Raw genomic sequence first — 24,774 nt, forward strand, 5'->3', positions numbered from 1 at the left:
TGGACAAACCACAGTGTGGAAACAATACACAGTTCCTTTCTGTTATACGCCAACATTTAGTGTTCTTCAAATTAGTTGGCTAAAAAATGTAACAATAATGCTTTTCAGTGCATTGAACCTATTGTATTTTGATTTTCTTTTTGTAGGTTATCTGGTTTAGTTTAGTAATAAAACATCCTGTATCAGTATAGGGGTCAGACTGTATAGTCTGAGCTCCCTTCCTATCCCCTGATTTAAGTATTGATTTAGAAGCCAAGGTAATGTTCATTTTAATCCCCTAGTGCAGACACAGTTACACAGTAATAGACATAACTTTTCACAGTTATTTATATTGGTATATTGCATACCACTTAAACGTTTTTGTACTGGTATAACTATCCCCATTAAGAGAGTGCATCAGTTTTACGCTATCAGTTTCTAAGTTAATATTAATGCAAAAATTATGCACACAAAAGTCTATATGGGAAGGTAGTCCATTCACTGTGTCCATTTGGTCCTTGGACTTTCCTAACATTATCATTATATATGGTAGTTGGTGCAATTTTTAATAAGGATTTTTATATGATGGGATTTGAAGAGGTACTTATTTTGTTTAGGCCATTGAACATCCATCATAAAGGTGACCTTTAATTACGTTGTATGTGGGCAGCTTTCAATAAAAAAGACAGGTAAAAATGTAGAAAAAAATCAGTGTAACATACTTTAAAACTTTTTTTTAGATCAAACAGATGTATATAAGTTGCCCTGAGACCACATTAATGCATATAGCTGACATTTTAGCAAGGATTGCAGATGTAGAAGATGGTCTTTCTTTTCTTCTTTATGGAGGAAAAACAAATTCTACCAAACAGGATAGGTAAGAAATTACTTTAATTAATTATATTACACTTATAAAACATGGGTTATGTTATCCAACTGTTCCTATATTTTATATAGTGCCTAATGTTTTGTTTTTGCATTGAGTAACCCACTGTTAAATTTTTTGCTTTTTAAATTGTGTGATGTAGCATTTCAACCAACATAAAAAGATAAAATTTTGTGGATCAACATAATGCTTGTGACAGTTAAGTAGTGTAAGAATAGAGCCACTTATACTATAATTAGAAATGGTGTGCATTTTAAATGTATCTGTGCCAGTAGAGTTGTGCTACTATACTTTGTACTTGATGATATATAATATATTCTCTTGTACAAACCTGGGGTTTTCATAAGAAGAGGTCATTCTGCATGCCAAATAGTACACTAAATACTGATACCATAGGCTGAATTATATCTGCCTTTGAGTTAACTGTATGATGGGGAATGGTCATACTCATCTACCTATTTGCATCAGACTGCTTTACATATTTTCACCTGACATTGTTTACTTGCATAGTATAACTGTAAACAAGGAGATTCATATAAACATAGTTTAAGTTTACTATACTTTCTGAAAAGGCTGTTTTATGAGATTAAATGTTTAATCTACAAAACAGTTAGATTTGACCAGCCTTGATGGTATATATATTGATTGGAGATTGAGAATATTCAGGTGGTTACACCCGACCCCACAGAAAGTACATTGCCTGAATGACAATCCCTTCCTGGAGGTCTTGGTATGTGAGCACAGAAACTGTATTGTGTTATAATGGAGGCCAAAGGGTCCTGTTGATGTATTTGCTGTAACAGAAAATAATTTGAAAAAAACAAACTAACTTGTTTTGCATGGAAAATGAATTTTCATGTCAAGTTTTGAGGAACAGCTTTGTGTTGGTTATCTCCTTGTTAAGGGGTGCCCCTTGTGTTGGGCATGAAGAAATTAAATCTTGATACTGTATCCAAAAGTGGAAACTGGTCCTTCAAAATAGCGAAATTGCCAGTTCATAAGATAATAGCTTGTATGTAAGGCTTGGTTAGGATGTTTCGTGGAACTGTCAAGCAGGCCTCCTGAGTGGAGGCCCATAGCTATAGATAGATAGTAGATGTTTCTGAACAAAAAATATTTCTGACAAGAAATAACTGCACTCTAGTCTCCTTCCAACATACAAAACTTCAGAACCAGGCCTCAACTAAGGGAAATGAAGAGGGATTTTTGTCTGGGTTATATGTAGAAGTACAGATGCCAACATTAAAAACGTGTTTCTTGTTGTTTTTCCCAAATGGATTTTTAGTTGCAGAAAGCTGCCATGTGCTTTATAGGCCTTTAAACTGGGTGAAAGGAAACTGGTTCATTTACTTCAATTTGGACCTATAGTCAAAGGAAAATGTCCGATTGACTTTTTTATTTCCCGTGGCTGAATATGAATTTTTTTACTCATTCTTAGGGCTCAGTTTAAAGGGACATGACCTCAATGCTGCAGTTAGCCAGAGAGGTCTGTTTTACATTCTCACTGTAGAAGTTTAATGGGATAAGCAAAATGAGGAACTTTGAGCATTACCATTATGAGTGATTACAGAACAGCACTTCCAATATGTTGTTTTATTTCTAGCCTTGCAGCAGCTCATACGATTATTCAGTTTACAAAGGAACTTCTTGATGACAACATTTCTCTCTTTTCTGGATCTGACCTGTTACCGGTCCTTAAAGGAGCTTTCATTTTTGTATGCCGTCAGATATATAATACCTGTGAAGGTCTACAAGTACTGATTCCTTATGGTTTGCATGAATCCATTGCTGAGGCTTGGAAAAAGGTAATCTCATTGCATACATAAGTACATTTGTAAAACAAAACACATAACATTTTACTGTCTAAATGTTTCACTCTTTGGAGTAAATTGTTTAAGTTCTGATGTAGTTATATAAGAATGAAGTGACAAGGCACTTCATTAGAGTGATTATATTGTTGTTGTAAATGTAGTTTTCACTGAATTGTCTTTGCATCTACTTCTGAACCTCCTGCAGCTTAGAATTTCCATGCCTTATGTTTAAATTAAGCTATTTATACCACCTCTTGAGGCATTAGAGCAGTCCTGTTATTCACAGGTTATTTCTTTCTGACCACAGTGAAGGAGCTCTCTTAGCACTGTGGTCTGCCAATGGTCAGTATTCAGTAAATGTCAAACAAGAGACTTCCTATTACCAAATGTTATGCTTTTGTAGTCTCTGCTATTGATTGCTGCTTCTGTTGTTTCAAACAAAAAGCCATAATGTATTAGGCATTTATAGAAAAGGGATTTTATAGGTTTCTGACAAACAACTGGAAAAAAAACAGTTAAAAATTTGGAATTATTAGGTTGGGCACCACTGAAATGTTAGATCTTAGGGCACTTGTACACATGATGATCATCACAATGTACACGTGACAAAAATTTCCTTTGCGTGGCTTAAATGAAACCATGTCTGCCTGGTTTGGGGGTTTCAAATGAGTTTACAATGTTGCAAATTAAACCAAATCCTCATTTAGCTTAGTTTGCAACGTTGTTACTTGTAATGTTGCAGCACTTAATCTGACAGCTTGCCCCTGGTTCCTCTGAAATAAAGGATCGGGTCCCTCGCCTCTTCTCCCTTCAGCAGATGTCTGGCAGCCACAGGCACCTGCTGAAGGAAGAAGTGGTGAGGGGCCCAATCTATTAGGTGAAGCCCCAGCTTGGAGGCAGCACTCAGCTGGATCCAACGTTACCCTGAGCCTGCTGGGGCTTCCAGAACCCTGTGCACTGTCCCCACCAACTTCCTGGCACCTGGGACTACCTGCAAATGGCCTGGCTTGCCTCTGGGCCAGTGTGGGGAGGCAGCAGGTGGGTAGTTGAGTATGCTCACAGCTGGAGAAGGCAGTGGGGATTGTGCACAGGGTGCTGGATGCCTGGATGGGCTCAGGGAAGTTCAGGCTTGGTGGGCTTCCAGCACGCCGTGCGCTGTCCCTACTGCCTGCTCTGGCCACCAGCACACCAAGCTGTCCTTTCACCTCCCCACTCTTCCCCAAGGGCAAATCGGCCTGTTCCTGGGTGGTTCAAGGCAGCAGGAAGGCGGTGGGGACAGTGCACAGGGCGCTGCTCCGTGGATGTGCTCGGGGAAGTCGGATCCGGCCAGGTGCTGCTTCCAAGCTGGGGCAGCACTGGGCCTGCTAGCAGCTCACCCAGGCAGCCCTGGGGGTTCTTCCACCACAGAGGGAAGGACCAGGGCCCCCTGCAGCTTGGGCTGCTTAGCCTATTAGGAGTTCGCTGTCCAGCTGCGGGCAGGCTCTGCCAGGGAAATAAAAAGGATTGGGCTTCTTGCCATAATGGTGATGGAAGCCCCTAAATTGAAATTCAGTTAAAAACCCACCATTCCAATTGATTGGGCATAGACTGAAAGCCTGAGGACTAAACCCCCATCACAAGTACAAACACCCTTACAGTATTTGCAGGCAGGAAAGCTCTCTTGTACCTTAGGAAGCCTGCCAAAAGACTGCTATTTTTGCAACCTCAAGAGTGATGTAGCTTTTATCTTACAAGAAACTGAGTGAATAAATCATACAGTCCTCTACCTACTGTTTTTATGGCTCAGGTGAGCTGATTATACATATTGGTTGCCATGGTCCTCTTTATTTTTCAACAGATAAAAATAAAAAATCATGCTATTCCTATTGGCCCATTTGGCTAGCATAGTTAAAGCATGGTTTCTGTAGACAATGACAGAGAATGGAGTTAACATCATGGCTGTCTGCTTTTGACCTCACAGCCCTATAGCCATTACTTACAGGCCCGAGAAGCATATTTTGTATCCAGAAGCTTGTCTGATATTCCTCCCAACTTGATACATAGTCCAGTAAAAGATATTTTCTCCAAAACTCTTTCTTCTCTCTTCCTTTAAGTTACTATTTTGGAGTTAAACAAAAGTAATTGTTTGATTCAGTATTTACTTAGGCTGGCTGTAGTTCTTTACCAGACCTGAGGATGGGTACTTTGCACCTAAAACCTTATCTAACATCTCTCCCAACTATATAATAGGTCCAATCTTACCAAAAAAATCTGTCCAATATCACCCCAAAAAATCCTTGTTTCTCATGCATCAACTTATAGCTGGTTCAATGGGCAGTGGCCTTTAATGTAACTTAATTGTCTACCACTGTTCCCCATAACAGAAACCTGATAACTGAATAACTGAAAGCTGGTTTCAAACTTTCCCAAAAATATTTGCTTTCAGAGACCAAACCAGTCCTGTAAAAATGAGACTGAAAATGGGGCAGTTAGAAAGGGGAAAAAAGGTACTGTTTCTTCTATATTACTGATACACACATTATAATTAAAAGTAAATATAAATATGTGTGTGTAATTATTTGAATTAGTAGTAATTCAGAGTAATATAAACAATCACAAATGCAAATTTAAACAGCAATTTATAGATATATATATATAACAGATGCTATGAATCCCAGTGTTATTTGGATGTTTCTCACTCTTTTTGTTCATAAATACAGGACTGCAAGACAAAGATCAATTATTATTTAAAATAATATATGTAATTGCCTAGAATCCCAAATTAATCATGATAAACTAGAATTTTAATTGGCTAAACCTGATCTGAAACCTAGGGCTCTGTTGTTTTGACAACTCTAGATTACAGTTCCATGAAAGTAAGGGAGTTAGTTTATGTCTATGGTGTTGTCATTTTTATGTAACTCAGTAGATTTCCTATCTATGCACTTTATAATGAGAATGCTATTCAATCTACCTGAACTAACCTGTTACTTCATTTAATTTTTAGAGATATGGAACTCACAAGCTTTTGATGGGCATTTCCAATTACCTGTTCTGATTAAGTGCTATAGTTAGACATATCTACACACCTCTATGCACATTAAAATCTCTTGTCATTGTACAGAAGATCATTTAAACAAAAATATCAAATATGTCATATAAGAACAATACTGAGAATGAAAAAACCCATCAGATATGGAACTGACAATGTATTATTTCTCTAAGTTGCATTGGAGATCACATTAAGATTGTACTGTGACTGTTCTGTATTCAGCTTATTAATGATGAACAAACTAGTAAGGCGCACCAAATTTTCAGTTCTTCCAACTTGAATTTTAGATTGATTTAAACCACAAACACTTGTAAAGAGCTTTAAGATTTCCAGACTTTGCTGGGATACCAACATGTGTGAGCCTATGATAGATCCCTACTCACTTAAAAAGTTGCTGGTTTTAATGGATAACTAGTGATATTTTTCTAAGATAATTTGAATACTGGAAGCAATATCGTACAGTCTATTTTTCAGATAGATACTGGTAGAATTCTAGGGTGGATGAGAGAAATGTTAAAAGGAGACTTGACAGATCAGAACAATATACTTCACAGCCCTGTTATAGATGTATTTGATCATGTGAATGTGGAATAATATAATTTTATTATGCACACTAAAATTATACATTTACAATTATACAATGTGTAATGTTCACTTTCTTTTGACCAAGCTGTGAAATGTCCCTGAAATGCTAAAAAAACCCCCCCTAAAAACCTTAAATAATTAATATTGACTAAAATGTTAGTTTCTTAAATAATTGGTTTCAGTATCTTTTTACATTAACATCCCCATGAAGTCCATTAAGACCATTCTTTTTCTCTTGCTGAAAGTTGATGGGATTATTTAAAATATTAAATAAAGTTGATTCAGAAGACTCACAATACCTCAGTCCAGATCAACTAAATATCAAATATGTAATAATGATTCCAGCATCTTTTAGTATCTCTGCCATGCTGATAGAATAAATCATTGATTTTTTTTTTTGGGGGGGTGGTGAAATTTTGTACTATGGGGACTCTTTTAAATGAGAAACAAAGCAAGACTGCAAACACCTTTTATTTTTCTTTTAAGCAAAATTTTTTAAAACAAGGAATATAGTAATTTGTTCTATACCAGTCTAAAGAAATAGTCACTTTTTTCCTTTTTAGTGAAAAAGTACTACTATGTGCTGTTGTTTAAAATGCTGTGAATATTAACTGTATTATTTATTTTATAGACAAGTTTGCTTGCAGAAAGAATTCCAACTCCTGTAGCTAGTGCAGATTCCCTTTCCTCGGTAAATGAAGAATCTCAGAATATGTAAGTACTGCTACTTTGGTACATTTGCCTATAGTTTTGGGTACAATACTAAACTTTATCATAGCTTAAATGTGTTGACCTATTTTCTTGGGTGCTTACAAATGTTTGCTGCACCTGATCTGTGATCATGCAGCTTACTTTAAGCTGCATGATTTTAGGTAGGAAATGGCATGTACCAGCATGTTCACTGGTGCTGGGATCCCTGCTGGGAACCTGGTGTAAGTAACTTGGAGTGAGGAGAAGAGCAGGCAGGATTGGGGTGGGCTATTGGACCTGTGTGGGGGTTGGTGGGATCGGAGTTCGGGTGACAAGTCTATAGGGGGGTTGTTGGGTCTGTGGGTGGGTTGGGGGGAGTTGAGGGGCTAAAAATAGCATGGTCAGGGTAGGGAGTAGAAAGAATGCATTCCTGGGGCTTGGGTGAGCAGCTAGACTTCCCCTGACCCGGGTCTGAGCTCCGAATGTGTGCGGATGTTTGGTAGAGTGGACTAACCTGTTTCCGATCTAAGTTATTCACCTACTCAGGTGAACTAACTTAGATCAGGCCTGCCATTTTTGGCCTAGTTTAAACCCTGCTGAGCATCTGCACAGATTAGCATTTAGATCATCCTAATTCTAGTTAGGTTGATCCTACTGTAATGTATTCATGTACTCTTAGGCTTTTGCCAGAGTTAGTGTTGGTAGCTATAAGAAATCACAATTCTTGAACTGAGGTTCCCCAATTTTGCTGTCCCTATTAAAGGGCTTTAAAGATATTTAGAGTGCTTCCTGACACCTCATAGTTGTGTAAAATTGGCTCACAGTTTGCTGTCTTTTGTGGAGAAAACTTTGTCTGAGGAAAACATAATTCATTAGTAGTAAAACAAAATAGTTAATGCAGTATTTTGCTATAGCTTTTATGTGTTGTTAGTTAAAAGCACTGTTTGTCTGAATGTTGTTTACACTTGCAAAATATGATGTAGCAAGATTGTCAGTGTATTGGCTGAAAGCCAGTATTCTTCTTGAGAGAAAGGCATATCTCCTTTGATGTTAAAAGCTTTATTTTTCCAATAGATGTTATTAGTATCTTGACTCTTGTGGGCACACTTTTATCTTGGAATATGATGTAGTAAATAATTTTGGGGGAACAAAGGTTCAGGGCAAAAAATGTATGTTATTTGTAAACTGTAATTTTTCCCCCCTGATTTTTCCACTGCATTAACAATCTTTTTGCTAATCTTTTCAGTATGGTATGGGAAGAAACTTTGTTAGATGATTTGCTAAATTTTGCGTCTACTCCAAAAGGACTACTTCTGCTTCAGAAGACGGGCACCATCAATGAATGTGCAAGCTTTATGTTCAGCAGATTGTCAAAAAAATTCCAGGTAGGCAGAGCAGCCTCTCATACAATCACTCATTTTTAGAAGGTAGAGATAATTAGAAGGTAGAGCCATAAACTGTTGCTTATCAGTTAACTTCTGGAATAGTCAGTTTAAAATATAATTCAACATTTATTATATTTACTTCATGATTTTATTTCTTTTGCTTCTCTGAGATATATCATCAATAATGCCAAATATTATCATGTTTACTATTCAGTCTCAAATGGAAAACAAAAGGATATTCTGCCCCCCCCCCCTTTGAATTTGTCTTTGGAATTGGATTTTTAACCTGGTCAATGCTCTGGGATGACATCATTCATATATTCGTACAGTTAAAAAAATGAACATATCATAAGTCATATTGCATTCTGCCAGGCCATGTACAGACATTTAATTTCTCCTGGAAGAGTCACTTTTTTACATAGCATGTAGTTAACTTGTGGAATTCATTGCCACAGGAGGTGGTAGAAACAGATAACATAGTCAGGTTCAAAAAGGGACAAGACAAATGGATGATAGACCGATTAATAGCTGTTGAACAGAATAGTTGGAGTTGTTACCTCTGACATGTCTAAACCAGTTATGGTGGATGCTAGGACAAGTAATGAATAGATAGATCATTCTAGATCTATCCAGTTCAGTGCTGTCCTTCTAAATCATCTGCCACTGTTGGAAACACGATACTGAGCTAGACGGACCATTGGTCAGACCCAGGATGGCACTTTTTGTGTTCTTATGTTTGAACAAATTCCTTATTTGCTATACATGCTCATGTTGTGGTCTTACCTTGCAAAGTTTAAAAGGGAGTGCTATTAAAATATCAATATCTAACAATGCATTTACTTACAGATTTTAAAATACTATAGAAAAATAAAAACATGTAAAATGATTTTGAGAGCATGGATATTTTGATTAGGGCCTCTAGATTTGTTTTATATATTATATTTATTACTAATAGGTGAACGGATGTGAACAGTTTGGTTATGGAGTGATTGTTACACAAATGGCAGCAACATCTTCAGGTGCGGTAGCTCTGGAGAGCTCAGGTAACTGAATAATCCGTAGTTACACATTGCCTTATCTTGAATTAAATATGTTGAAAGGTTAAGTCAGGTATGACTAGAATCAAAATGCAACCAACAAGGAAATGAAGCAGAGGAGCTCCTTCACTGATGCTTCCAGTACCACTTTCAAGCGTACCAGAGGGCCTCATGAATGGCCATGGGAAGATGCCTTAGGAATGGCTTTACCACCAGGTTTCTGGGTTAAATGTGTGTGTGAGGAGGTGTGGATGGATATCATGCTTGCCAGAGAGCATCCCTTTGGGGACACACATTGATGACACAGTGTACATACACTGTCAGAAAAGGCAGGCAAACTCCTCCAATCAAGGAAGCTGAAATGACCTCCACCAATTATTTTTAGACAACTTTCTATGAAACACAAGTTTTTTTCAATCTTTTTTTGTTTAACTCTGCCAGCTACTATTCCTACAGCCCAATTTTTCTCACTAATTCCTCTGATAAATTCATATACCAGTTAAATTTGCCAAATAACAGAATTCAGTCTTGGGTACATTGTATGACAGAAACCTTGGGGTAGATGAATATTGTCCAGAACTAACATCTGAAGTTTCTAAGGAATTGGAGATTTACTTAAGTAAATCCGTCTATCTTAGATCTGCAGCCAAACCACATTTTATGACTATTTGTATAAAAAGCAACTGAAGTTTTAAATAAGCAACCTAGATGTTCAGCTATACCAGAATGCATTTGTTCAAGTCTGAATAAGGTCCTGAGTATTGCTTAGCACTTATAGTAGCACATGTATAGAAGTTGTATATTTTTCTTTCCCCTTCATTTTCATTTGAAGATATACATTGATACTGGATGATGAGATAGAGTGCACCCTCAGCTAGTTTGTGAAAGACATCAAGCTGGGCTGCAGTAGTAGGTACACCAGAGGGTAGGTCTAGGATTCAAAGAAACGGAGACAAATTGGAGGATTGAGCCAAAAGTAATCTCATGAAGTTCAGTAAAGGCACGTGCAAAGTCCTGCACTTAGACAGAACAATCTCATGCTCTGGTACACACTGGGAACTGACTGGCTAAGCAGCAGCTCTGCAGAAAAAGGACTGGGGGTCACAGTGAACAATAAGCTGAATTTGAGCCAACAGTGTGCACTTGTTGTGAAAAGGTTAACAGAATACTGAGCTGCATTAGTAGGAGTCATACCAGCAGACCAAGGGAAGTGATTATTCCCCTCTATTTGGTAAGGTGAGGCCACATCTGGAGTACTGTGTCCAGTCTTAATGACCGCCCCTCCCCCCCCCACTAGAAAGAATGTGGACAAATTGAAGAGAGAGTCCAGTGGAGGGAAACAAGAATGGTTTGAGGGATGGTGCACATGACTTATAAGGAGAGGCTGAGGGGACTAGGTTTATATAGTCTGAAAAAGAGAAGACTGGGGGTGGGTGAGGAGATTAATTGCAGCCTTCAACTAGTTGAAAGGTGGTTCCAAAGAAGATAGAGCTCTGCCAGGGGTTCTCAAACAAGGGTACGCTTATGCCTGGTGGTTTGCAAGACGTCTCTGGGGGTATGCAGGAGAAATTGTGTAATGGTGGATTTAATTTTCATTACAATAATAATTGTCATTTAAGGGGTTAAAATATAAAATATATGCTTGTAGGGGTATGTGGGCAGCTGGTAAATCTGGAAGGGGGTATGCAATAAAAAAAAAGTTTGGGAACCTCTGAGCTAGACTGTTTGGAGTGGTGGCAGATGACAGAACAAAGAACAATGGTCTCAAGATGCAGCAAGGGAAGTTTAGGTTAGATATTAGAAAAACACTTTCTGACTTGGAGGATAGTAAAGACCTGTAATAGGCTACCAAGAGAACTTGTGGAATTTCCATCCTTAGAGGTTTTTAAGACGTGGGTAGACAAAGCCTTGGCTGGGATGATAAAGTTTGGGACTGATCTTGCTTTGAACAGGGGGTTGGACTAGATGACCTTGTAAGGTTCCTTCCAACCCTAATTTTCTATGATTCTATAAGGTCATCATACTTAAATTGGCTAACCACATGATTTTTATTATAAAATGGCACTGATACTGTTTCATTATGCAAATCAGTGAGCTATGTACTGACAAGATATCCTACATCTTTGTTTTTATTGTATAGCTTTTTACAAGTGTATATTATATTGTGTAGCGTAGTGGTTTCCCAAATTGTGATCTATGAGAACCACATGGACACTGCTAGATTTTTCTAATCTTCAGCAAAATGATCTATGAAAAGAACCCAAGAATACTTTGAGAAGTAATTTGTAGTGACGCTACTTTTCCTTATGAGCAACTTCTGTAGTAGTCACAGTGATGGTCTCTGATTTATGGGAAGCTGGGTGGATCATAAGATCATTAATATTAAAAAATAGTGTTCCCCAAAGCCTTCTCTTTCTCAAGATTTCATCCATATAAATAACTTTGAGAATTCTCGGTGTATTGAATGTAAAAATATATAAATATTTTAATGATGCTTTTAGCATTTTTATGACTAAATCAAATATTCAATTTTAGGATATATAAAAGCACTTTTAACAGAATTGTGGGCTGTTTTGGAATGTGGAAGAGATGATGTTAGGGTAACTCATCCAAAATCTACTCCAGTAGATCCCATTGACCGGAGCTGTCAGAAGGTAAGAAATTATCCAGGTTTCTACAGTTTGGTGTTACTGCACATACATAAACAGATGCTGTTATGAAGGCCCTCTATGCATTGCATCCCATGTCAAATATAATTTTAGCTTAAGTTTTCATCAGCATTTTTCCACTTTAGGTATATATGGTAAAATGGTTATAGTATAATATTTAAATAATAACTGAATGACAGAGACCCCTATGTAGACATGAGGGTCAGTGCTGCAAGGATTTATTCAAATTATATCATAGTGATATACAGGATTATCTTGAAAAAAATGGAAGGTCTTAAGTAGTATGACAAATTAAGATATACAGGTGTTGCATTAGAATAACATATGCACATAGTTGGCCAAAATAGATGTAAATTGACTAAAGGTTTTGTATGGGATTAAATTAATTTGATACCAGATTCATAGGTAACTTGATTCACATGAGTTTCATTTGCTCTTTTTCTGATAGTGGTAAGTTTGTCTGAGAATCAGGGACAGCTACATGCACATGTATATATGATCCATAACATTTACAAGTACAAGACAAGTTGTGTAACATTTGAACAAATTCTAAAGTTCACTCCATGGAAGAATTCCCAGGTTTCACTGACTTTTATATGCTTCTAAATAGTTCTAAAGTCTGCACGGTCCTTATATACTACACTGGCAATACTGTCCGTTTAGTATCTGTATAGATTTGCCTGCCAGTGGCTCTTAATAGTGATCCATACGTGTTTGATTGGTAGTTCTAGCTGTTTCATTTCACTTAGTAGAGCAGGGTACCTTTGTTAGGGTAAGGCTGATACCTAACCATAAGAGACTGATATTGTTATAATGTAGTGTTAGTTAAAAGTGAAAATGTATTTTGGCTCTGCAGATATAAATATTTAAGGAATCAGTGTTTCTTCTCCCCTACCCTCAGTCTTTTCTAGCTTTGGTAAACTTGCTATCCTATCCTGCTATTTATGAGCTCATAGGTAACCAGGATATACCAAATAAACCTGAATATTCCCTCCGTGAAATTCCTACAAGTATTATAGTAAGTATTTTTTTCTAAATATAATAGTATATAGTTTTACTTTGAACAAATATCATCTTAACATTAAAATAGTTTCTCTGTCTGCTGTTTAATATTATATTTTAAAATTATTTTCTGTATTTTTTATTGTATACAGCATGAGGGCAGTATATGCACATGGTACTCTGTGTTAACATAAATTTTACTCTGAAATCCTAGGAGTAATAGATTTTTTTACCCAATTTGAGGATCTTTATTATGTTACTTTAATTAAAATGATTCTTTCTTGAACAAAGTGATACCTAAGAACATTTGTAATGCCACCCCCATACTACTGAGTGCTATACATGTAACTTCAGCATGAAAATTAAAAAAGGTAACATGTTAGGTTTCATGAAGCAAATATGGCAACAACCCAAATGTAAAAGCAAAATTGCTAGTCAAGTTATAATCTAAATGTAGTAACCTTAAGTAGTGATTTCACCTTCCTCACTTTAGTTTATTCACTGTCCCTACACACAACAGAAATGTCTTTTCCTGTCACCTCACACATCACATGCAAATTTCAACACTAACTTTGAAAGCAGTTAAAATTAGATCTTTGTTAATGGATCAGAATGGTGTATTTGTATTGCAGTGATGTATAGGATTAGTCAGCAAGTTTTCAGCCAGAAGTCAGGATCTCAGACAACTGTTAGTTCCAAGAAAAAGTAAGTGTTTTTAGTTTGTAGTTTTGTCTTTTGGATCAGGAAGTTAGTGTTTTTATTTTTGTTACATTCTCTAGGTACATTTAGGTGATATAATGAGGAAGTATCTTTCCATTTTTCTGTGGTTGAATACTTCTGTTCAGCATCAAGGTGGAATGTTATGTGAGTCAATGAAGGGAGTAGTCCTGTGTTGAAAGGGATTCTGTGTTTGAAGATTACAAGGTTTAGGTGAACTTTAATAGTGATTTGTAGCTTTCTTAATGTATAGTGGTGATAAAAGCGCACAGCACACTTTTAACAAATCTTTTTGTTTAAGTGTCTTGTCCAGAGTTGTAAAAAGTGTTTGTTATGTCATGCCAGTTTTACTTGCATAGATGTATGATATAAAGATCTATGAAGTCCTCAAATTATACTTATATAAAGTACATTGATAAAGAGTTTTCAAGTTATACTCTTTATATCTGCATTAGCTGCTATACAGTTTTACTCCTTAGCTTCTCTACAAATGTACTCATTCCTCAGCTTCCCTCCAGAACTTTATTTCTCCATAATGACTACCAATGGCCCAGTTATCTCCCTCCAAGGTTTACAGAACTCATCTCTGACCCATCATGGCAAAGTCCTTCCTGGGGCATATAAATATGTCAGGCAAAAATACCTCAAATCTAACTTTCTTTCTGTGCACACAAATAGACAATTTTTTGGAAATCCCTAATGAATCGTTAACATTACTAATTTAATTGTCAACCAATGACTGAAATTGCAGCAACAACAATCTAGGGGGCAAAGGAAAGAATATGCAAAATATTCTTATTTCAGTGATTTAATAAAAAATAACTTTCAGTGAATTAGAGTACATGATGAATTATTTTTGTGTATTATAATGTGAAGTAGCAATTTCACTTGTAATGAAATTGTTCTATGGGGAAAATTATTTTAGTGTCAGTTAAATAAGAATACATTTTAAATATGAGAGACTGATTTAAACAGTTTCTTTTCCCAAAGTTTTATACCTTATATTGGATGTTACTTTACTTGTATTGGTAACTTAATTTCATGAAATTTTGAAATATAAACACTGATGGGTTTTGTGAAAATAAGATCCTAAATTTCTCTTCAATATTGTGTTGAAGTTTCTCATTGATTTATAGCAGGGCTAACATGTGTCCTGCAGACACATTATGCTTCCTGATCCATTACTGTGCAGTGGGAGTCTGTGTGCTGCCTATGCAGCCTGCGTAGCTGGGGGAGGGTGCTTACTGTTGGTGCTGCCTGGTGGGGACAGCACCAATGGTACCCAGTGTTGGGGGGATTGCATGTGCAAAGTGTGGCCTCCAGCCACACTGGTCTAGAGTCAGACAGTGATTCTGTCTAGTGCTCCTGAGGCTGTACATCTTAAACAAGAAGCAGACACAACAAATTGGATTTCATCCAGAGTAAACAAAGCCGTTAAGGATTTCCTGGGTTTGTTTTTTTTTTTACTGTAATAACTGATTTGTCCTCTCCATGACCGAGACCTTGTAGAGAGGCTTCTGTGTCCCAGCTATCCTCAGAGTTGTCGCCCAGAGTCTCTCACTCCTCTGGCAGGGGTCGCCCATGGCAAGTAGGCATAAGGAGAGGTTCTAGACACAGTACAGTCTAAACCCCAAGTCCTTAATGGCAAAGTAGGTGAAAGAAGAACCAAATTAGGTCAGGTTCTCAACCACTATAACAACGGAAGGAGACAAGATGGAGGTCTCCTCTTGTCTAGGGTTTCCCTTGCAACTGGGCTCACATCTCCACCTTGTTAAGATTGTGTGGTTGCTGTTTCCATACACCAGCTTCCTCACATTAAACAAAGTCATGTGCAGGTTTCTGCCATGGGAAACAAGATGCCACGTTGCCAGAGGAAATGCTGTAAGGACATATTGAAGACATACCTCAAGAAAAGGAATGCTGATGTCAAGACTTGGGAGGAGCTGGCTGCTGACTGACTCATTTGTGCCACAACCTCAGCATCCTCAACCAAGCAGGTGCCCAAAGCATCTTGCCTTTGAAGCAGAGAAGAGAGAGCAGAGGAAGGAAAAGGAGAGAAATCCTGGCCTACAGGTTACCCTCCCCTGTGGAAAGATCTATAACTTCTTCAGACAAGTGTGTGGCTCAAGCATTGGCTTCTAGTCGCATCAAGACTCCTCAGTGAGCTGTGGTAGAAATCATCCTTGAATTGAGGGACTGCCATCAACATCTGCATCTAAGAAAATGGCATCAGTGGATGTTTTTGTGAATTTTGTATTGTAGTTTTTTTAAAAATTAAATTATTGCTTTAGAAATTGCAATTTGAATATAAAACAAACCAGAGGGGGAGATAATTCATTTATAACTGTGGAGAAACAGTAGGCAGCCACTGGTTGTTTACAGTTACAATAGACACTGTAGGCTAAAAAATAAAATTAGACAAATGAAACCCTTACAGAGTTAGGGAAAATATGTTCCCCATAAGCAGGTTATTCTGTAATTGTCCTCCTCTGAAACATATGGTACTGGCTGTAGTTAGACTGGATGTGAGACTAACTGGACTGCTTTTCATCTCCTGTGGCCATCTTTTGTTTCTGTAGAGACTGATCAGCACCACAGGTGTTAAATAAATTAGCCAGGTACTAAATAAAACTAATTTTCCATATTTTTAAAATGTAATACCTTGATATTTTTCTCATGTGTTTAATTTTAATAGAAATTAAAGTATTGATGTGTCATTATCTTGATGTGTAATTAGTGAGATTAGGATATGGACAAGCATCATTGTAGTCACTTTAAACAGCAGGGAAAACTGCTGCTCAGAAGTATGCAGTCCTAGTTATGACCTAAATGTTACATCTGCATGTGCTTGTAGTGATGCAACTTAGCTAAGTTCTCCTACCTTTGATCGGGAATGAAAGAGGCTTTGCTACACTGGGATTGCTACAAAATCATGCCGATGCAACAGTTGCATTGTAAAAGCTTATATTCATGTCCTTTGATAGAGATATACTTTTGTTATGTCTGTAAATAATACAGATATTTGGCTTTTCTGAACCATTGAAGTAACTGTGAGTTTCTCTATTGATTTTGGTGGGAGAAGGAGCTCTAAAGACCAGTAATGTCTTAAAAATAAATTTGTAAAAAAACCTGCTGAGTTCCTTGAGTAGTGGTGTGTTTTTCGAGAACCGTTCATATATAAGTAAACATATGTTAGAAATGTAAATAAATTCATAAAGAATTTACATTAATGTTATATTTTTCAGGATATCGTTGACAGACTTATAATTTTGAATTCAGAAGCTAAAATTCACTCTTTATTCAATTATGAACAGTCTCATATCTTTGGTCTAAGGTAAGATGCCTTATTTTCATTTTCTGTTCAGATTGATTAAATAGAATAGAGCAAGCTTGTATCTGTTGTTTTTAGTAAATCTACATTATGGCTTTTTATTACGAATGAAAATAATATTCAGTTAATTTTGTAATATAGAAAGGTTGACTGAAAAAAAGCATGATACAGAATTAGGAAAAAAGCAAATAATAATCTTATTTTTAATAACTGTGTATATGATATTTAAAATCAGTTGCACCTGATTATTCAGTATGGTTGTTTGAAAAGAAAATCTAGTGCATCCTGCATGACGCATTAAAATTAGTCTGCCAAATAATGATGTATACTGAGTATTTAACATCTCTTTTTTTATGTTTAACCTATCCACAGTAAGTTTGCTTATTTTAATGATATACTAATTCCAGTAGTATTCTTATGCTTAGATCAGAGAATATTGCTATAACTTGAATGAACATATTAAATTACACACACTGTATGTGGTGTTCTGCTGTAACATCTAATTGCATTCCAAACATAAATTCAGAAATAACCACTTACATTCTTTCTTTTTTACTAGACTATAAAATACATGGCATGATACTGTTTGTATTTTTATATTTTTGTGGTGCCAGGAGATTGGGTTTCTTTCCTGGGTTATAGTTTACCTTCTGAAAAAAAATTGATAATCCTTTTTTGGGCAAAGTAATGATCCCAATTATTTCATGCCGCCAAAAATCAGTTTTCTAGCCATTCCTTCATACCAAAATATTAGAGACGATCACCCCATATAGAATATGTATTTGTGTTTGGTGCATTATACATTGCAACACATTTATGTGGATGTCGAGGAATATATGAGTATTAGCATTTTGAGATCTGAGAAATGTAGTATGAAATCCAGGGTCAGATTATTTAAAAAATAAGGGTAATAAAATCAGCAGAAGTGATGAGTCTTGAGACTAACTTTAAAAATTGATCAGCTATGTTAATTGGACACCCAGGATGAAAACCTGAAGTCAATGGCACCATTGATGTTAGTGGAAGAACTCTTACTGAATTCAGTAGACCAAGAAATCACTTCCAGAAATGGCTGTTTTAAAGATAAAATATGAGTTTGTCTTCATTTGTGTTCTGTCTTTCACCCCAGTGCATCTTTTACACAGCAGAACAGAACATCCTATTAATTTGTGTTCATAGCTGACTCCTAGATTTCTTTTAGGTTGTGCATGCATCCTGAATGTCGAATGCTTTAAAAATATTTTTAACAAAGACTCTGTGCTCTGTATGAAGATAGCATGGCTGCTGACAGATGTAGGGGAAAAAAAGGTGTTTTACTGGAAGAAGCAGTGCTTTAGTTTGATCCAGGTCTGAAGCTTCTGTAAAGATCAGGTGCTTCCGTTGGGCTTTTTGGCACTTTTATCTAAAAACTGATTTAATCAAAGCACCAAAAAAGCCCCACTAAAGTGTTTAATCTATACAGGTATTGGGTGAACGGGGTCCAACCAGTGCAATGCCAGTTCTGGACATGTGCTACGCTCAGTGTGGGGGTGTGTTGAGTTTAAAGTAAATCACCAGTTTTGTTTTCTAAGTCTATAAGCAGCCTATGTGATCAGAAATTATGTTTAAAAACACATACAGAAAAAGTACAGATGGGACTGAGAGGTCACTAAAAATCTGAAGGCTAGGCATTACATTTTACCCTAAATTCTGAAAAAGATAAAAATTGTGAGGTTGTAGACTTCCTATTTCTTAGTTTGTGTAATGAGAGAATCTTCCACATTTTAGGAGAAAAGGATGAAGTAACCTGCTTACGAAAATGTGGAGATCCTTTAGGGTTTTGAAGTAAAAAACAAACAAAAGACAAATTGTTAAAGGACTAAAACTAATTTCCCAGGAGGCCCCAGGAGGTCCTTTTACAGACTCAGAGAGATCTTGAACTTCACAGTTTACAGCCTCCCCCGTGTTGTTTCTTCTGTCTCCATCTTTCTGAACAGCCTTATTTTAAAGGCTTCCTTTTATTAGAAAATGGAAGGTACTCTAATACAGGGTGAACTCAGCTGGCTGCACAGGCTAAATGAGTGGCATGGGGCTGGTCTGTGTGCCAGTGTGGGTCCACAGACTGACCCTGCATGCCAGATCCAGAATGCAAGTCCTGTCCAGTGTGGGCATCACAGTACATCACTTGGATTGGCCTCACATGCAGGCTGCATCAGTCCCAATCCTACATGGCATGCGGTAAATGGGGTTCATTTGGGATACACACTGTGACCCTACATGCTGCATTTGACATGTACAGCCAGTCTACAGGTGCAATCTGGACTAACCCTGGATCTGCATACCTCATATAGCATATGCTGTAGAGTGGCCCTATGTGCCACTCTGGCTCCAGCCAGAGTGTTTAGCATGCATACCAGATGGGCTCTGTGCTGCCACGTGTAGCATGTGGTGTTGGGGCCGGAATGTGCTGCATGCAGCTCTGAGATCCACAGACAGCACTGCAGGCCAATTGATAGTTTTTTATAGGCTGGATCTGGCGTGCAGGCCATTGTCTTTGATACCCTTAAAGCCTTTCAGTACTACTCATTACATGTGAGGGGTCCATTATAGAGCAAAATTACAGGTAAATTATTTCCTCTGGCATCTGACAAACTCTGAATTATAGGAATATGGAATTATATTATGGAATATGGAATTATAGGTGCAAAAGATTTGAATACAAATCCTAAACCATTATATTAAATGGCCTTTGGCCTCCATGTCAAGTATTTCTTGTAATAATGATCTTGAGGTTATTTAGGCATTGAAAAAAATAGACAAATCACACACGTATGTATAATCTAGATCCTGTAACATCTACAGTATTTATGACACGATAAATTTTAAAGAACCTGTGGAGAAGTCTTTTACACAATAAGATACTTCACAATAAACACAATTAAGACCAGATGAAAAACAGCAGTTTCCTATGTCTTCAACAGGTGTGTGTTTGTGTGTGTGTGTGTATGTATATATGTGTGTGCATGTGTGTTGAAGACAGCAGACTGCTGTTTTTCACATATATACATATATTATATATACAAATATACATATGCACGTACGCACACACGCACATATAAGTATAATATTTTAAGAACTAATAAATGTTGTCCAACTGTTGTTTTGATAGTAAATGCTGTTTTAATGTTTTAAAAAACAGAACCCAAATTACATTGTGCTGAGTAATGACCTTGTAAGGAAACATACTGGAAAGGAGGTAAAAGTGTGCTTAGGGGTATCTGGAAATATTCCTGGTTTTGTATCTGAGACAGGTGACTTATCCACCAATCTTTTGTCTTAATTTTAATATCAGCACATTTCAGCTGAAAATTATTGTTCTTGAGTTTGTTCAAGGCATCCTACTATGTCTTGTTTCACTATTGTATCTTAAGTTTTTTTAAATACATAGGGAGTAGAAAGAAGGCCCCAGGAAATGTGGGGCCCTTGCAGGACAAGACAGGGAATCTGGTTGTCACGCCAGACGACAAAGCCAACATATTTAATAACTTCTTTGCCTCTGTCTTCCTCAGTAAGGACCAGAATTGCCACCTCCCTGCTGGGCCCCATTCGGGCCCCAGGGGAGGCTCACCTGGGCCTAGGGTGAGTGAGGATTTAGTTAGGGAGCTTCTGGAGGGGCTGGACGTTTTTAAGTCAGCCGGCCCAGATGATCTTCACCCTAGAGTCCTAAAGGAACTGGCTGGGGTCATTGCAAGTCCCCTGGCACGGCTTTATGAACACTCGTGGTGCTCTGGAGAGGTGCCGGAGGACTGGAAGAGGGCCAACGTGGTTCCCATCTTCAAAAAGGGGAGGAAAGAGGACCCGGGGAACTACAGGCCAGTCAGCCTTACCTCGATCCTGGGCAAGCTGTTCGAGAAAATTATTCTGGCACACATCCAGGAGGGGCCAGCAGGGAACTGCATGCTCAGGGGCAACCAGCACGGGTTCATCAGCGGCAGGTCCTGTCAGACCAACCTGGTGGCCTTTTACGACCAGGTCACTAAATCATTGGATGCAGGGGTGGCAGTGGATATAGTTTTCCTAGACTTCAGGAAGGCTTTTGATACTGTCTCTCACCCCATTCTCATTAGGAAGCTGGGGGACTGTGGCGTAGACACCCATACAGTCCAATGGGTCGCCAACTGGTTAGAGAGTCGCACCCAGAGGGTGGTAGTGGATGGGTCCTTCTCGACCTGGAAGGACGTGGGAAGTGGGGTCCCACAGGGCTCGGTCCTTGGGCCCGCCCTGTTCAACATCTTCATCAGTGATTTGGATGAGGGGGTGCAAAGCACCCTGTTCAAGTTTGCTGATGACACTAAGATGTGGGGGGATGTGGGCACAATAGAGGGGAGCAACAGGCTACAGTTGGACCTAGATAGGTTACAAGGATGGGCGGAGGAGAATAGGATGGGGTTTAACACAGACAAGTGTAAGGTGATGCACCTGGGGAGGAACAATCGGCACCATACATACAGGCTGGGGAACTCCCCTCTTGTCAGCACGGAGGTGGAAAAGGATCTGGGAGTCATTATTGACTCCAAGATGAACATGAGTCGGCAATGTGGGGAGGCGGCTAGGAAGGCCAACTGCACCTTGTCGTGCATCCACAGATGCATCTCGAGCAGGTCCAAGGAGGTGATCCTCCCCCTCTATGCGGCACTGGTCAGGCCGCAGCTGGAGTACTGCATCCAGTTCTGGGCGCCGCACTTTAAGAGGGATGTGGACAGCATCGAGAGGGTCCAGAGGAGGGCCACTCGTATGATCAAGGGACAGCAGGGTAGGTCCTATGAGGAAAGGTTGCGGGACCTGAACCTGTTCAGCCTTCAAAAGAGAAGGCTGAGGGGGGATCTTGTGGCCTGTTATAAACTGGTTAGGGGGGATCAGCAGGCGCTGGGGGAGTCCCTGTTCCCCCGAGCGCCGCAAGGAGTGACCAGGAACAATGGTCACAAGCTGGCGGAGGGAAGGTTTAAGTTGGACATCAGGAGGCGTTACTTCACGGTCAGGGCGGCTAGAGTCTGGAACCAGCTTCCAAGTGAGGTGGTGCAGGCTCCCACCCTGGGGGTTTTTAAGAGGAAGTTGGATGACCACCTTACTGGGGTCGTTTGCCAGTGCTCTTCCTGCCATGGCAGGGGGTCAGACTAGATGATCTGCTCAGGTCCCTTCTGACCCTAGAAACTATGAAACTATGAAAGTCTGAAAATTGTTAGTAAATAATCTTTATACGTTTATTGTTTTAATGGCGTTTAAGAGTATGCGGAAGTTGAATAAGTGGTAACAGTTATGGCATTGGCAAGTACAAAGTTTTATTATGATCAATTCAGTTATTACAATGGTTCAAAAAGTCTATACCACTTCATACTCATTCAAAGCTCCCTTCCGAATTAATTTTGGAATTTATCTTAATATCATCTTGCCCATATTGTTCTTGTAAGAGCCTCAGAGCCATGTTCAATCAAACATTAAATGTATATATTTCACTAAATCCCACTTGAAATTAATTTTTCTTGGTCTCCTTTGCAAGCATTGTTGACTGTAAAGATGTCTCTTATTTTTTTTGGAAAATAAATCCTTTCTTGTATAGTCAGTGTGCTCCCTTGCCTAATTCCTTAAATGTTATCAAATTTGCTGTAAATTACAGCAACTGGTAATGTCGAATGGTGAACTGTGGCATCAGTGACAAATCTGATAGAAGCCACAAGTTAATTATAATGGATAAAGAATCTGTGTAGAGACAGATGACTAACTAAATCAGCAGTGAAAGGAAGTCTAATGGTTTATAAGTCCATGGTGATTGGACATTCAGTTTCTATAACAGCATGATTTTGGTGAATGTTCTAAAAAATATTGTCTCAGATTTGACACGTGCACATTGATGCGCGTGTGCGCGCGCGCGCACACACACGTTATGAAAGGCTAAATATTTAAACAATAAATATGTTTGTATTGGCAGTGCACTACTGGTTAGTGATTAGCGTGGGATGCAGTCTGGCAGGGAAGGGAACTGGCACAGTGCCGTAGGAACAGGAAGGTGGCAGGGTAGCAGGAGGGATCGGCGGGGGGGTGGTAGTAGTATCCATAATGCTCACAGAAATGTCTAAAGCCTATTTACCAGATTTTTCTTTTTAATATTTGGGCGCATGTATATGAGACGTTGACTGTGCAGTAGCTAAATAATACTGCTCAGTAGTGCGTTACAGCACTAATAATGCTCATATACTATTGTGCAGTAACGTGACTTAAAAGGCATTCACTGGTGCTACTGAGTAGTAACTCCAGTTACTACACATTTATTTAGTACTTGATTATACAAGTACTAAATAAATGCACAGTAACCACTTCACAATAGCATCTTGTGTAGATGCACCCTTTGATAGCAGAATAACACTTGACCTAAGAGTATATACTAAAGTATCTCAAATATTTTGCAGTACTATTCTGTAATGGATTGGTCATTTGGAGGGCAAATGTTTCACTCATTTAGATCTGATGACAATGGTTAGCTTTATTTTTATCTTGCTGCTTGTCCTTGGAGTACTTATAGCTCTTTTTGTTAGTTCATAGGCATTCTACTGTTGCTCACTTGAATAGTAAAGACAAAAGTGGAGTTAAACACCATTCTTCTGCTCATGCTATGCTCATCTGACGTCCAGTGTCTTGTATTTGCTAAACTTATTTTTACTTTTTAATGAATTTATGATAGGTCATTCCCCTTAAAATTGGGATTTTTCACCTATTTATATGTGTAACTAGTGATGCGTTTCTTTTTTCAATTATGTCCGTAGTTCCTATTTTTTGGGTTGGGTTTCCTTGTTGGTTGTGATAAAAGCAGATTAAAACTTTGTAGAAGGATGACCCTGCAAGACCCCAGGTTTCACCTTTCCTTTTAGAAGTGTTTGTCTGCTCTGCACTGTGTGGGGTAAAAATTAAAATAGGGAAAACGCTAAATTATGGCTCTGTACAGCCATTGTCTTGCAGCTAATCAAAAAGACCTTAATGTAAGTGATTGCCGATCATGTACTCGATGGTCAAGATTAAATTAATAGTTCTACATAAAGACCGCTCCCAGCCTAAGTCTATATCAGTTCTTTATAGTCCTTAACAACTAGGGAGGATCGTGGCATAAGAATGTCAATCATTAGTTTCGCAGACAGGTTTGAGTTCCATCATCTTGCACATTTACCGAGATTTCATGTTTGATCCCATCATCTGGGATCTGTGGGCATTTATAGACATGCTTCGGGAGGTGTGTGGCGGAGGTTGGGCGGGGGGTGCTTTAATTAGTGCAGCTCTGAGAGCCGCTCTAAGTAAAGTGCCGGGAGCGTCACGTGTATCAGTGTCCCCTCGCTGAAAAATTGCGGCAGAGCACCTTGAACTAAAGCCCCACCACCATTTTTCAGGACGGGGATGCTGATACCCATGACACTGGAGTTTCCTGGAGCATGGTAATTACCACACTCCAGCACACTTGATTAACAGAGTCTGCTCCGATGCACTGTAATTACCGTGCATTGAAGCACCCTCCCTGCACACAAGCCCTGTGTGCTTTAGCTCAGGTAAGGCCGAAGACCTGGCCTTTCCAACTGTTAGGCTTGCTCTGTAAATGACGACTGTCAGGTACCATTTTTCAGAAGTAGGA

General features: G+C 38.4%; 1 protein-coding gene across 2 annotated transcripts in view; it reads left to right on the forward strand.

Moving 5' to 3' along the window:
• The window catches only part of TBC1D32 (TBC1 domain family member 32), a 238,286-nt gene that overhangs the window by 108,225 nt on the left and 105,287 nt on the right, over nucleotides 1-24,774 (forward strand). For both annotated transcript variants that reach the window (XM_019520032.1, XM_019520033.1), the window contains exons 15-22: nucleotides 720-856; nucleotides 2,469-2,670; nucleotides 6,924-7,006; nucleotides 8,229-8,367; nucleotides 9,323-9,410; nucleotides 11,940-12,058; nucleotides 12,975-13,091; nucleotides 17,038-17,126. In XM_019520032.1, coding sequence (XP_019375577.1) covers nucleotides 720-856; nucleotides 2,469-2,670; nucleotides 6,924-7,006; nucleotides 8,229-8,367; nucleotides 9,323-9,410; nucleotides 11,940-12,058; nucleotides 12,975-13,091; nucleotides 17,038-17,126 — 974 coding nt within the window. The remainder of the gene's footprint in view (nucleotides 1-719; nucleotides 857-2,468; nucleotides 2,671-6,923; nucleotides 7,007-8,228; nucleotides 8,368-9,322; nucleotides 9,411-11,939; nucleotides 12,059-12,974; nucleotides 13,092-17,037; nucleotides 17,127-24,774) is intronic.

Source organism: Gavialis gangeticus, unplaced genomic scaffold, assembly GCF_001723915.1.
Source record: "Gavialis gangeticus isolate Ggan-Ray unplaced genomic scaffold, GavGan_comp1, whole genome shotgun sequence".
In the NCBI taxonomy this organism is placed as follows: Eukaryota; Metazoa; Chordata; order Crocodylia; family Gavialidae; genus Gavialis; species Gavialis gangeticus.